This window comes from Talpa occidentalis, unplaced genomic scaffold, assembly GCF_014898055.3.
Source record: "Talpa occidentalis isolate TD23 unplaced genomic scaffold, MPIMG_talOcc4v2.1 talOcc4.10, whole genome shotgun sequence".
NCBI lineage: Eukaryota > Metazoa > Chordata > Mammalia > Eulipotyphla > Talpidae > Talpa > Talpa occidentalis.
In genome coordinates, this window is record NW_023600993.1 from 15,339,783 (window position 1) to 15,355,091 (window position 15,309).

The 15,309-nt window shown below is 41.3% G+C and overlaps 1 protein-coding gene across 1 annotated transcript in view; it reads left to right on the forward strand.

Moving 5' to 3' along the window:
- Positions 1–15,309, forward strand: part of KAT2B (lysine acetyltransferase 2B) — a 93,183-nt gene that overhangs the window by 62,273 nt on the left and 15,601 nt on the right. The window contains 5 exon segments of the mRNA XM_037524983.2: positions 309–415; positions 5,436–5,561; positions 6,962–7,098; positions 9,214–9,422; positions 10,058–10,184. Of these exon segments, the coding sequence (XP_037380880.1) occupies positions 309–415; positions 5,436–5,561; positions 6,962–7,098; positions 9,214–9,422; positions 10,058–10,184 (706 nt within the window).

Sequence of the window (15,309 nt, forward strand, 5' to 3'; positions counted from 1 at the left end):
ATCTTGCTCTGAGATTCACTAACTAGCACTAATGTGTCCCCACCGATGTGCTGCTCGGTGGATGTGCACAGACTAGATTGTGTCAATTGATGCAGAGTAAAAAGAGGATAAATTTGTGGGAATGCATTTCTGTATTTGAACATACCAAGACTGCCCAACTCAGTCATCACCTGAGCTGTAATTCACCACTGCATTTCTGAGTTGCAGGTAAGATGCTGATGGTAGGTGATTGCCACAGCTGGTGAGGGCTTCTGTCCCTCTGATTGTGCATTATTTCTGATCTGACTTGCTTTTACTCTTGTGTCTAGGTTTCTGTCCATGCTAGAAGAGGAAGTTTATAGTCAAAACTCTCCCATCTGGGATCAGGATTTTCTCTCTGCCTCTTCCAGAACCAGCCAGCTAGGAATCCAAACAGGTAAATTTCTTTTTGCATAAGTCAGAGAACAACCAGGAAGTGTTAGCTCACTCTGCATATATTTGTGTTTCTTCATCAAGAAATTGAAGACTAGAGCCAGCAAAAAAAAGTAAACACTTGGCAAATCCTGCGTCTGCATCTCTGTTAATGAGGAGAGCACGTGCAAATCCAACAGTTCAAACAATAGCAACTCCTTCTACTGTTGGCTTTGCTTAGCTTGCACATTACAGTTTTATGGAAGGCATAAAATACCAGGCGGCTCAGCTATGTAGTCACACGCTAGATCTTTTTAAAGACACTCAGTTGCAACCAAAGACCAGATATAGCTAGAAATCATGTCTCGGTCTGGCTCTCAATCTCTGATGTCTGTTTTGTGCATCAAATGACTCTCAGGGATAATGATAGGCTGGTGGGTGGAAGAGAGCCACCTTGAGTCTCAGGATGTGAAATACTTCCTCGTGGGGGCAGAGCATCCTTGCCATTGCCTTGATGCCACTGGCATTTGTCAGGAGGGAAGATGTGCCTTCTGGGGCCACAGTGACCTTATAGAATTCTTTGACATTAGAAAGATTCAGAGAATTTGGGTAAGAAATGCCAAAGCAGTAGTTTTTTTCATATGGCTGTGGGGAAAGACCATGCAGGATTTTTTTTTTTTTTTTTTTTGGTGGGACCCTCGCTGGTGGCCGGGGATTGAACCAGTGTAACAGAGGCTGTGGGCAGCCTCGCAACCCAGTGCTCAACCACTGTGCCACCAGGGGAGGTCCCCATGCAGGATTTTGATGTTGGACTTTAAAAAAAAAAAAAGATTTTTTTTTTTAATTTTTTTTTTAAAGATTTATTTATTTATGCATATAAGAGCTGGGGTACAGGCCAGAGATGCGGAGGGTGAGAGGATTCACCAGAGACAGAGTGGGGAACAAAACAGGCAGATCTACTGAAATACCCTGCTGAGGGGAGCAGTAGGCGAGACAGGAGAGGTCTGCTGCGCCATGTGGGTTGCTCTCTGGCTGGCCAGGGATCTAACTCCTGCTGCAGAGGCTGCGGATTGCTTCATAGTGTGGTGCTTAACCCCTTGCACCACCAGGGAGGCCCTATTTTATTTATTTATATACACAAGAACTCGGGTGTGGGTCAGAGGTGCAGGGTGGGGAGTGTAAGAGGTTTCACCAGCCTCATGTGTACCACCTCCAGGAAAGATAACTTTATGCTTGCTTTTTTTTTTTTTCCCCAAAAAAGTGAAGTACCATTTACATACTGTAAAAGTTACCCTCTTTAGTACATGGTTCTGTGCTTTTTTTTCTTCTTTTTTTAGATTTACTTATTTTTGCATACAAGAGGTGTAGGCCAGAGGTGTGGGGGGAGGGGAGCGAGAGGATTCACCAGAGACAGAACGGAGAGCAGAACAGGGTGAATCAAATTCATGCCATGATGGCTGCAGATACCTCAGATAGTGCTGAGACTTACTCCTTTTGCCACCAGGGAGGCCTCCTGGTTTTGTGTTTTTTGACCAGCACATTGAGTAGTGCAACCACCACCACCATCAAATATACAGCAGTTGCATCACCCAGAAAATTCCCCTGTATCACTTTGTAGTCTGTTCATTGACCTACCCACAGCACTGGCAGCCACTGGCTTGTTTTGCGGGGCTATAGTTTTCCAGAATGTTATATGACTGTTGTATAGCTTTTTGTGTGTAGCTTCCATCACAATGCAGCATAATACATTTGAAAAGGTGATTAAAAAAATTTATCTAGAGGGGCCTCCCCGGTGGCACAGCGGTTGAGCGCTGGGTTGCGAAGCTGCCCGCAGCCTCTGCGGCGCCGGTTCGATCCCCGGCTGCTCCCCGGCCACCAGAGGAGGGTCCCACATGGCGCTCAGACCTCTCCTGCCGCCCGCTGCTCCCCTCAGCAGTGTACCTCGGTCCCTCTGCCTGCTCTGCTCCCCGCTCTGGCTCTGGTGAATTCTCTCACCCTCCCGCGCTTCTGACTGTACCCAGTGCATGTATAAACAAAAACAAACAAACAAATAAATAAATAAAACATGCCTCTATTAAAAAAAAAAAAATTTATCTAGAGCCTAAATTTGGATGAAAATAAAATTAACCCTCTATAAGGCAGAATCATTAAGGAATGAGGTTGTCTGCACGTTTTTAAGTTTAAATCATAGAATATAATTTCATGTTTCTCTGGCCTAAAACCTGCAGGCTTTGGGATCTGTCTGTGTCTATTGCATGTTCCGCCCGGACTTGAGCTGTCAGCACTCACTGGATTGTTTTCTGTGGTTACTGAGCACATTCTCTGTAGCCTTCTACATTCCTGACTTCCACTTGATCACTTAGTGTCTCTCCCACAAACTCCTAATTCATGCCCTGCCCTCCAGCATGGACTGGAGAGCCTTTTATTTGAACTTCCTGGAGCCTTCAGTATAGCCTATTCTTGCTCCTCAAACTTAGCTGCGCCAAGGCATCAGCCATAGAGGTTTAAAATATACTGATTTTCTGAGTCCCATCTCCAGAGAGTGCGATGTGATTGGCCTGGGGTGTGGCCTGGATAGGGAGCCCTAAGCGCCCCAGGTGATTCTGATGTGCAGCAATAGATGAGGATGACTGTGTCATGCAACTCTCATCCCGTGTTAGCCCAGCTCTGATTTTTTCATATTCTGTCTCCTATAATATTACTTCCGGATGTCAGAGATCCAGTTTGGTCACAGTAATAATAACTGATACTTCCGTTAAGTGCTTGCCTATGAAGTTTACCTTGTATCTTTAAGCCTTAGTGCAAACTCTGGGAAGGTGACTTTATTATCCCCTGTACATACATAGATGAGGAATAGACTCGCAGGGGGAGCAACAAGTTGCTCAACATCAGAACTTGTATGTATAGAACCAGGTTTTACACCCAGGTCTAATGCCTGATGTCTACACCATGTTTAGAGCCACAACATCGCCCTGCTTTGGGCATGCATGGCAAATGTGCAGGCAAGCACGTGTGGATGAGTGAAGATCTCTTTCCTCCTTCAGGCAGGGGGACTACGAAGCTGTTCAGCAAGGTCGCTTCTTTTCTGGAGGGTCTCCTGGAGAGGATTTCTCTGTGAGCACACTCCTTGACCCTCACCTTCTTAGAATGCGACCCAGTCTGCCCAGCTTCACACACATTGTGATCACAGCATGCAATCGAGAAGGAAGAGGTTGTCTCTGAGCCTCTGGGAATTTCATGTTTATTTCTGTGGCTATGATTGTCACCCAGTTCAGCTGGATTATTCTTCAGTATTACCTGAAGCTGTCAGAAGCAGGCTGGCTCCTCCTGTTCTGCTGTAATTGCAGTGTGCTCTCTGCAGGGCTGGAGACGGGGGAGAAGAGTATAATCATCTACTTAATTGGCATGTCCACACATCTGTGCAACTGTGATAAATGACATTCATAATGGTAACTGAAGTTTTGCAAGATACTCAGATGTCTTTGGAATTACTAGCTTCCTCTTTGTGTCACAGCAGTCCAGTGTACTTTGCAGTTCAGACCGGTATACTGGAAGGAAAACCATAAGGCCTGGTACTTTAGAATGTTCTGAGTCTTGGCAAACCAACTGCTATGCAGCCAGAAGTGCTAATGGTGGTATCTTTCTGTTGCTTGGTTTACTTATTCCATTTCTTTTTGGCTGCTGGGATTCCCCTGCCAACTGAACTGTGGCTGCGTTGAGCCTTCAATGAGCCCTCTCTCTGGGCCTCTCTGCACTGCCATCGTTTGTCTATATGTGACCTTATCTGTGTCCCTCATAACTTTCACCTCATCAGTTACAAAGCAACAGTGAGCAAAGCAATGTCCCATTTTCTACAATGACTGTAAAAACAAAACCAAACAAAAAAATGTTTTACTTAGCATTTAAATTTACAGAAATTTACAAGAATAGTTCATAGAAATGCTATATGCTGTATATCCTTTACCCAGATTTACTAATTGTTGACACCTGCCACAATTACTCTATACCCCCCGTATATGTATATGTGTATGTATATGTATATATATATATTCTCTAAACTATTTGAAAATTGCTAACATCTTTTACTGAATTGAGTGGCTGTCACCCAAGAACAAGGAAATTCTCTTACTTCACAACAACATAGTTGACAAAATAAGGAATTTTCACCTTTATACAGCATTATTGTTTACTCTATAGGCTATCTTCTTCTTTGCCTCTTATCTCACTTGTGTGGTTTATAGAAATTTTTGCATCATATCAGGTGATGCTGACCTCTTCCCATTATTGTAGATCAAGATCTGTATCAAGATCAGAACTTGTAAGTGATGAAATCAGTTTCACACCCAGGTCTGATTAATTCCTAGCATCTACACCACATTTACAGCCAGAGCTCAAACCGTGTGAGTTTGATCAACTGGGGAAAGTGGTGTTTATTAGGTTTCTCCCTGAGTGGTACCATTTTCCATCTTGTAATAAAAAAAAAAAAAAATCTTTTGCGGGGAGATAATATGAAACTCTCCTGTGTTTGTCAAAATTATATTCACAAAGTTTAACCTGCAGAGATGACTCTTCCCTGAATCAGTTACTATACACTGGTTACCACATGTTTGTTTTTCTTTTTCTTCTGACTTTATTGGTATTCTCCTATAAGGAGCTTTAACTTCTCACTTATTCACTCATTTATTATTTTTGTCATTATGGACTGATCTATCCTTATGCTATTTGATGGGTTAAATCCATTCCTGTCTATTATCTTGATGCTTGTGTTGGCTCCATGGCTTTTATTTTAAACAGGCCTTCTTTTTTTTTTTCTTTTTTTTTTTTTTTTTGTGGGACCCTCGCTGGCGGCGGGGGAACGAACCAGCGTTGTAGAGGCTGTGGGCAGCCTCGCAGCCCAGCGCTCAACCCCTGCGCCACCAGGGGAGGCCCCGAAACAGGCCTTCTTTTGTGGTGTTGGGCAAGAATGGGGTGGTCTCCAGGGCCGTTGGTTCCTTATTGCTAAGAAAGGAGTCATCTAACACCTTATTTTTCTTTTCTTTGGGCAGTTATCAGTCCACCTCCTGTGGCTGGGACGATTTCATACAATTCAAACTCATCTTCCACTGAGCAGCTGAATGGAGGGAGCACCAGCCCTTCCTGTAAAGCCTCTTCTGGGCTTGAGCCAAACCCAGGTAACCTTTTAAGGGGGCTTAATAGAGATTGTGACTTGCCTGGAAGCTCCCTCCTCTGAGGCGTGAGCAAGGTAGGCACAAGGGGTTAAGTCTTAGCACTATGAAGCTATCCGCAGCCTCTGCAGCATGAGTTTGATCCCCGGCCAGGGACCTGACCCACTTGGCACAGCAGACCTCTCCTGTTGTGTCCGCTGCTCCCCTCAGCAGTGTATTTCGGTCCATCTGCCTGTTCTGCTCCCCACTCTGTCTCTGGTGAATCCTTTCACTCCCTGCACCTCTGGCCTAACCTCGGCTCTTGTCTGCATAAATAAATAAAATAAATCTTAAAAATAAATAAAAATTGACTAAGTTTTAATTGTAAAAATAAATACATTTTGTCATGGAAAAAGATGCAGACTGCCATATTTAGTATAATGCGGAAAGTGGCAGAAAGTTCTTTTTGTCTTTTCTTGGCTTGTCCCAGCATGTGACATGTGGGGAAGACATCATTTCTATGCCAGTAGCCTTGATTTCTATTACTTTAAGGTGATAAAAGCATTGTGGAAGAGAAAAAGGGTCACTTTATAGTGAAAAATTAAATTTACCAGTAAAATAAAATAGTTCACTAGTGTATTTTTTTTCAAAGATTTATTTATTTGTTGATTGATTTATTGATTTATACATACATACATACAAGCACTGGGTACAGTCAGAAACGTGCGGGAGGGTGAGAGAACTCACCAGAGCCAGAGCGGGGAGCAGAGCAGGCAGAAGGACCGAAGTACACTGCTGAGGGGAGCAGCGGGCGGCAGGAGAGGTCTGCGCGCCATGCGGGACCCTCCTCCGGTGGCCAGGGAGCAGCCGGGGATTGAACTTGCGCTGCAGAGGCTGCGGGCAGCTTCGCAACCCAGCGCTCAACCGCTGCGCCACTAGGGGAGGCCCATAAGTTACTTTTTTTTGACATTTGGTTTCATATGGATCATGTTTTCTGACCACAGAAGGACTGAGTTAGCAGCTAAGAACTAACAATAACTTGATTTGCAAATGCAGAAGCATGTGCCTTCATGCATATTTCAAGTTAAAAAGTTATCAGCTACAGAAAATATTCAGCATGGGTCTGTGGTTGGTAGTTAATGTGACCTTTCCCCTTCTCTATTCTATCTTCTGCCACTCCTTTCCCAGGTAAATGGGGAGTCACCTTCCATACCCTCAGTGTTACTAGAAAACTAGGTGCAGTGGAGCTGAGGCCATATGGTTGAGATACTCACTCTTACTGGGTCTTACCCATGTAGATAGTGGGAATGTGATTATTAAACTTTCTTTTTCATCTTAAAAATATTAGTGGGATTATTTGACATGTGTCCTCTGCTTTGTGCTCAAAATCAACCATTGTGTGCCCGTGCCCTTTTACTTTATCACAGGAGAAAAGAGGAAAATGAATGACTCCCATGTTCTGGAGGAGGCCAAGAAACCCCGAGTGATGGGGGATATTCCAATGGAATTAATCAACGAGGTCATGTCTACCATCACAGACCCTGCAGCGATGCTTGGACCAGAGGTCAGCAGGGTAAAGCAGGACAGTCATCTGGTAGCTTCCAGCCCTCCCAGCCACTCCAGGTGGCAGACATGGAGATGTTATTGCTGAGAGTTAGCATATTATGCTACCCTGATTTGCGTTTAACCTGGTGTCAGGTTGGGGAGGGCAGGAATGGCTGCTGGAGAGGTGACGCCCCTGATGTATATCACATCACAGGGAAACGTGCTAATAATCTCCCACAGCTGAATGAAATACAGATGTCATAACATTTCATCTTTAACTATTTGTGCACGTGTCTCCTTAGAATGAAGCTATTCTTTTACATAACCACAGTGCAGATCTCACATTCAGAGATCTGTAAAAGGTTACAGTATTTTCTAACACAGAGGTTGGCAAACTACAGCCTACAAGTCAAATCCATCCCCACTGGCTGTAGACATTTATTGAGACATTGTTCATGGTTGCCTTTGTATTATAAGAGCAGATTTGAATAATGGAGTCGGGGATAAAAGGTCTACAAAGCCTAAAATATTTGTTATCTGGCCCTTTATAGAAAAGTTTGCTGACCTCTGGCCTAACATACATCCCACATTCAAATTCCACATGTATCCAAATGATGTCCTTTATAATGTTTATCACTGTTGAAGGATCTCTCAGAAATTGTGCATTGCACAATTTTCCTTTTATCTTTTCATCTCTTTCATCTCCTTTATCCACAACAGTTCCCCTCCTTTCTTTCTGTTTTTTGAGGTACTAGCATCCTTGAAAACTCCTGGTGGCTAGTTTTGCATAATGTCCCTCCATTTGGATTTATCTGATTATTTAATCCTGATTAAGTTCAAAGTCAGGCATTTTGGGTAAAAGCACTGCTGTCATCTCCCTTATATCACAGCCAAGGGCAGAGCAGTTTTAAGCATTTCTGTCAGAGTCCAAGAAATGGAAATTATTTCGCAAAACATCTTTTTAAATTTTTCTAGTGTGACTCTGCTAGCTTAAAGTATCATTTTAAAATTTGTCATGTTTTCTTCGACATAGTATGGTATGAAGGATAATTCAGAGAACTGGAATGTATAATAAAAACATCTCCATAGAAAATCGTCCTTTCTATTTCCTTCTAGATTGCCACCCTTGAGGATTTAAGACTGCAGTACCTTTTATGTACTACCCTTCAGAGATTTAGTCATGTCACAGATTAGCTGTGCTTAATTTTTTCTGCTGCAAGATGTGGATTCAGTCATACATTACAAAATTTGTTGAGTGGATAGAGTGGTGTGCTGGAGTTGGCTTGCAGAGGGCACTCATGGGAATTGTTCCATTTTCAGGGAGTTTGTGAGCTGGTTCTTAAGTGTACTGGTAGCTAAAAATTGACCACAGTGATAGCTTGTCACCTGTGCAGCCACCTCAGATGGTGAAACAAGCAAGTGCTACCCTTTATGTCTTTCTCCCCTGGAGGGCTGTGTGTTGAATATTCGTCCGTACATCTGTGGGTGGATTAATAAGACAGGAGTCTAAAGAACTTACACCAGCTTATGTTGCTAGTTAGGGTGGAGGGGATCACAGATACTCCTCTGGAAAAAGCTGACCTCCAAAAAAGAGGAACTAATGATGTTATTGTGCCTGTTGAAATGGTGATCAGAATTGGGGATCTATCATACCGAGGTTCCTCTAAAGCACAGCTGGATGAGAGTCTTTAAACCAGAGGCTGACAAATGACAAACTCCAGCCCACAAGTCAAAGACAGTCAGTCCCTTGTCTTTATAAATAAAACCTCATTGGAACCCCACTGCACCCATTCGTTTGCAAGTTGTCCTCTACTGGTTTTGCACCATTACAGAGTGAGGAGGTGCCACAGAGGCCTTGTGACTTGCAAAGTCTAAAATATTTGCTATCTCACCCTTTACAGCAAAGTTTGCTGACTCCTAATGTATGCCAGACATCATCCAATTACTGTATATTACTCTGGTCTCTCAAAATGCTTTGTTTGCCTTTCCTTTCTTGTGTTCATAATGTGTGTTTGTGACCCCGAAAACCACAAATGAGTCTTATTAGGATCAAGGAGAACATGTTGAAATGTCCTGTCCCCACTGTCTTAAGACAAGAGCTCTGTGAAACTTTTTCCTGTCTCCTGCATCCCAGACCAATTTTCTGTCAGCACATTCAGCCAGGGACGAGGCAGCAAGGCTGGAAGAGCGCAGGGGTGTGATTGAATTTCATGTGGTCGGCAATTCCCTGAACCAAAAACCCAACAAGAAGATCTTGATGTGGCTGGTGGGTCTGCAGAACGTGTTTTCCCATCAGCTGCCCCGCATGCCGAAAGAGTATATCACGCGGCTAGTCTTTGATCCGTAAGTGGCACTTGGTGCTTTCTTCTTTATTTCCTTTGCAAATGAAAGACAGAAACTACTTAGATAGTAAAAGTCAGCCAGAGTCACCCTCTGAATCCTGCTGCCTCTCATCACCATGCAGATACAGTAAGGTAATTGCCAGGGCTAACAATATTAAGATTAATCTCAGTAATTCATGTACTTTTGGAGTGAATAATAATACATAATATTTATATTGCTGCTGACTATCCTATGCTTCATTTATTATAGCAATGAAAGAATATAAACAGTCAAAAAGAAATACCCTTTTTTTTTTTCATTGTTAAACTGTTCTTGGGTTCGGTATCTTCATGAGGTACCTGTTGCCCAGGTCTGTAAGCACTGAAAGCATCGGTGGGCTATCAGGCAGGTTAACTTTGGAAATCTGTTGCCTTAAAAAAAAAAAAAACAGCCCACAAACAAAAAACTGAACTTCTCTAATTGAATATATTTAAATACATACAGTCCAATTCCACATTAAAGGATGATTTAGTGAGACAGTGACTAGATAAGCAAGGGTTACTTAGAAAGTCAAGTCTGGTTGATGAGGAACGCCCCATAAAGTTTATTTGTATGACCAAGATAGGTAAAACTTTGACATAATCTTATTCTTTCAGGAAACACAAAACCCTTGCTTTAATTAAAGATGGCCGTGTTATTGGTGGTATCTGTTTCCGTATGTTTCCAACCCAAGGATTCACAGAGATTGTTTTCTGTGCTGTAACCTCAAATGAGCAAGTCAAGGTAAGGGTACCTGAAGGTTTTAGAAGCAAAGCAGAATATGGGGCTTCTCATTAAAGCTACAGAGCTCAGGACAGTCTCTATGTGCCATGCCCAGAGAAGGTTTCAAGTGGAGTTCAGGACTTTCTGAGATGAGTCTTCTCACTGCGTGTGAGGACAGTAAATGGCTCTGCACCAACCAGATTCTGCCAAGGCTTTGTTGGATTTTGCAATGATGTATAAGGACATCACATAGCCCCAAGTGCATCTCAACCTATGGCAAGTGAAGGGGTGTGTAAAAATAAATTGCAGTGTTTATTTTTAATTTTCACATGCACTTACACACACACACACACACCCTTAGTGACACTGAATCACCAACAGGATATGGTGTCATGGATTTAGAGAGATTATTTAGGTGGCTTACAATCCAGAAAGGAATTCTGTAAGGAATTCTGTAAGGAAAGGTGGCTTATAATCCGGAAAGATTTCTTATGACCTGTCCTACAGAGGGATAAGGATCAAAGGGATTCTGTAAGGAAAGCATGATAATATTGAATAAATTCATGAATGAATTTCAAAAGTATTTGTGCAGATTTGGGAATGTGTTGTTTTGGGGTCTCTGTGTGTGTGGCTAAGTTACCTTCTTAGTTGTTTTTGGCATAGCGCCTTTCTTTCCCAGGAACTACAGATTATTTTTTGGTATTGCAGTAGTTTTCACAGTCTGCCTGATGTAAACTAGACTCAATTTGCAGAAAGAGCTTTGATCTAAATTATGTTTTCTATCTGTTACTCTTAGGAAAATGGAACCAGGAAATGTGTCCTCAGAGTATTATTTTGGGGAACCTTAAAGAGCATTGTGCAAAAAATAATGTGATTGGTAGAAAGCTAAGCTCACAGGATCAGATAACTGCTGATCCTGATAGTCTCAAGCGACATTATCTAATGAAATAAAATGCCAGGTACAAATGTCGGCTATATATGTAAATTTTCTAATAGCTACATTAAAACAAAAAGTAAATGGAAACAGGGAAAGTTATTTTTATGACTATTTTATTTTACTCATTATATCCAAAGTATTGCCATTGCAACAGGTATTCAGTTTCACAAAGAATTAGTGAGACATTGTCCATTCTTTGTTTTGTACGAAGCCTCTGAAATCAAGTGTGCATTTGTGCAGTTTGGACTGGCCATATATTTTTTTAAAGATTTGTTTTATTTATTTATGCATACAAGAACTGGGGTACAGGCTAGAGGCACAGTGGGTGAGAGGATTCACCAGAGACAAAGTGGGAAGAGAACAGGCAGATCTACTGAAATGCACTGCTGAGGGGAGCAGAGGTGAGTCAGGAGAGGTCTGCTGCACCGTGTGGGTAGCTCCCTGTCCGGGTATCAAACTCGTGCTGCAGGGGCTGCGGATAGCTTCATAGTGCTGAGACTTAACCCCTTGCACCACCAGAGAGGCCCCAGGCTGGCCACATTTCAAGTGCTTGCTGGGCACATATGGCCTAGCGGGCTCCTGTGTTTTGCGTGGTGCTGGTCTGATGGTGCTGTGGCCTCCTTCAGCTACAAAGAAGCCATGGCATTTACAAAAACCAGATATCACTCACTGGAAGGAATTTATTTTCTGTTTAAGGGCTACTTAAGGGCTAGTGCTTTAGTACCTCTGATGTCTTCATCGGCTTTACTGTGGCCCTAATGCCAATTATAGCTCCTGTGATTTACTCTCAGGAAGCACAAATGGGGCTTTTTGTTTTTGACTGACACTACTAAGCAGCAAAGGGCACACAAAATTCGACAGTGTTACCTTCACTACTTATGTTCACCTTTCTCACCAGGGAAGGTGAATGTATCTCTGCCTCTTTTTTCAAGGAATTCTGATAAGATGTCTTTAGATGGTGCTGTTGCCATGTTTATCAATTTTTTATTTCCCTCCTAGCCAACTATTCCAAATGTTCAGAGCATTTAGAACTTCTTTGAAGGAAAAGTTTGTTTGGTTTTTCATAGTGAGCGGATGTGCCTGTATAATTTTTGTTTTCAAAGGAAGTCATACCAATTTCTTTGTTAGGAAAGGTTGGTTAAGGTTGATTTGGCCACATTTAGGATACCAGAGGGAAACTAGAGGTATTTAAAGTGAATTGGATGCCTTGTTTTATTACTTTTCCAAAAGGGCAGTTTATTTTTTCCTCAAAACATGTAATTTTCTAAAGACTTGAAGGAAGGTGACCAAACCATTATGACCTCAGTAAAAAAATAGAAAACAAAACAACACTTCTTGTAAATGACTTGAAACAAACGTTTCAGAAAATCAAGATTAATCTTTCAAAAAGGAATAGAAAGCTCAAGTTGGATGGAAGCCAATGCTGGTGACACCTGTTTGTGAAACCAGCTAGTTCATAAGTAGAGGTTTGAAATTTTTTAAAAATATATTAAAAATCTTGGTTAAATGATACTTTTGAGATCTGTATTCATACCTTACAGACAGATTCCTGTGAGTGCTGGAAATAAGGTTTGAGCTTCATATTTGAGTTTTCTTTTATTTATTTATTTATTTATTTATTTTTATTATTATTCTTTATTTTTATATTCCCCATACAATTGCAACCCCCTGATTTTGACCCCAATTCCTCCTTTCCCCGCCCCCCCCAAAGTGTGTCTCTGGTTCATAGTTGTTTGTTGATTTTGATTTTTTTCTTTCTTATAGTTATTCTTTTTCCTGGTCCCTTTTTAGGTTTTCTAGATTCCTGCTATGAGTGAGACCATCCGGTATTTTTCTTTTACTTTCTGGCTTATTTCGCTGAGCATGATCCCTCTTATTTGAGTTTTTCTTGCTCAAAACACACACACACACACACACACACACAATAGCATTTGAGAATTTCCTGAAACTCCCCACCTGAATTTAGAATCTTGTCATCTAAGAACTATTTGGATTCGCTAATTTGTGCAACTTTAAAGTTATGTAGCTAATACTTATTTACCATAATAAATATTTAACAAACACTGAAATTACCAGATGAATTTGGAAAAGAATCCTTTTGGTGACAGTTAAAAGATAAAGGCTTACAAACAATTAAAATAGTTCTGGGGTAAACATCTAAATATTTGTGTCGAATTGCATCATGTTTTTTATGCTGCGGGAACCAAGTAAATGCTTTGGCTCGAACTGTTGCCATCATAGATGCAGAGAGGATTCTGGGGAATTTCTTTGGAGAGTTGAAAAATTAGTGGCCACTAATAAACAATATTTTATGCAGGTTTTGAGAAGCTGTTTACAAAAGAACCATTATTCTTCTTGAGTACAATCGCTGGATTGTGGGTAAAAGGGAGAAAATTTATAGTTCTGTTAACTTCTTACAGAGTGGTATTTACATGAAAGCCTCACTGTCTTCCATCAGCCACATCTTTATTAAAGTGAGCTGCATCAGAAGAACATTTCTTACTAGTTTCTAGACATTACTGTTCCCTTGCAGATACGATTCCCTCCAACTGGCCAACCCTTCACTTTTCTCCAGATTTTTCCACTTTTATTTAAATATAATTTTGTGTGTGTTTTTTTAAAATAAATTTATTTATTTATACAAGCACTGGATACAGTCAGAAGCGCGGGAGGGTGAAAAGATTCATCAGAGCCAGAGCGGGGAGCAGAGCAGGCAGAAGGACCGAAGTACACTGCTGAGGGGAGCAGCGGGCGGCAGGAGAGGTCTGCGCGCCATGTGGGACCCTCCTCCTGTGGCCGGGGAGCAGCCGGGGATCGAACCAGCACTGCAGAGACTGCGGGCAGCTTTGCAGCCCAGCGCTCAACCGCTGTGCTACAAGGGGAGGCCCTATTTAAATATAATTTTTAATGACATACATAAAGCAAAAATCTCATTTCTTCTTCCCCCTGCTGTCTCAGTATTGTCATTTTGGCGTCCAGAAAGATATTTCTTTACTCATTTACATACATGGAAATGCACTTCTACGTAAGAGATGACTGTGTGTTTTCTTGTTTTTTACATTAATAGAATTCATATTATACATATAAAAGCCTTTCTATTATATCTGTGGTTATTTAAATTTATATTTAGATCAATTAAAATTAAGGAAAATTGAAAGTGTAGTTCCTCAGTCATTCAGATAGTCAAGAGCCACACATGACTAATTGCTACCATATTGAAGAGCATAAAGAACATGTCTAAATTTCTACTAGTGCTAATATAGTGGTTTTATTCTTTTATATAGTATTTCATAATGTGGATACCTCATTTATGTTAATAATTTCCCTATTGAAGACATTTATGAAGACACTTGTTACCAGACTGCTCTTCTTAAAGACTTGACAAAATTTCATTCTTACCAGTGGTATTAGGGAGAACACATTCCTCCTGTCCTTATAGACTCTGGGTGCCATGAGCCTGAGAGGTAGTTAGTTGCTATTGAGTAAAACACTACATCTCCCGATGGAGTGATCTGATTACAGTTGAGATTCAGCATCATTTTTCTATTTTTTGCTAATATTTATTGCTTGTTCCTATCCATTGACACTTTTTCTTTTTTTGTATTGATCCTATAGAAGTTTCAATACTTACTTTATATTGTTTCTAGAGCAGATATTTATATATTCTTGGTGTTAAATCTTTGACATATATGTTAAAATTACACCCTCCCAACTTTTGTTTTTTGTTGATGGTATCTTAAATTGTTGATGATGGCTGAAGAAGTTTTAAAATTTGAAGTCATCTACATAGTGACCAGTCTTTTCCATCTTATATTTTCTTTCTTTTTTGTATGCTAGGTTATAACTTTTGTGTAGGTTTATTTTTGTTTACACTTAAATTTCCAATCCATCTTACCGTGTCTTCCACTTGACAAACTCATTTAAGGTCTAGCTTAAACATCTTTTTTTTTCTTTTTAAAAGATATATTTATTTATACAAGAACTGGGGTACAGGCCAGAGGCACTGGAGGGTGAGAGAATTCACCAGAGAAAAAGTAGGGAGCAGAACAGGCACATGAACTGAAAACACTGCTTAAGGGAGCAGCGGGCAAGACAGGAGAGGTCTGCCGTGCCATGTGGGTATATCCCTGGCTGGCTGGGAATTAAACCCTTGCTGCAGAGGCTGCAGACAGCTTCACAGCACTGTGCTCAACCCACTGCACCACAAGG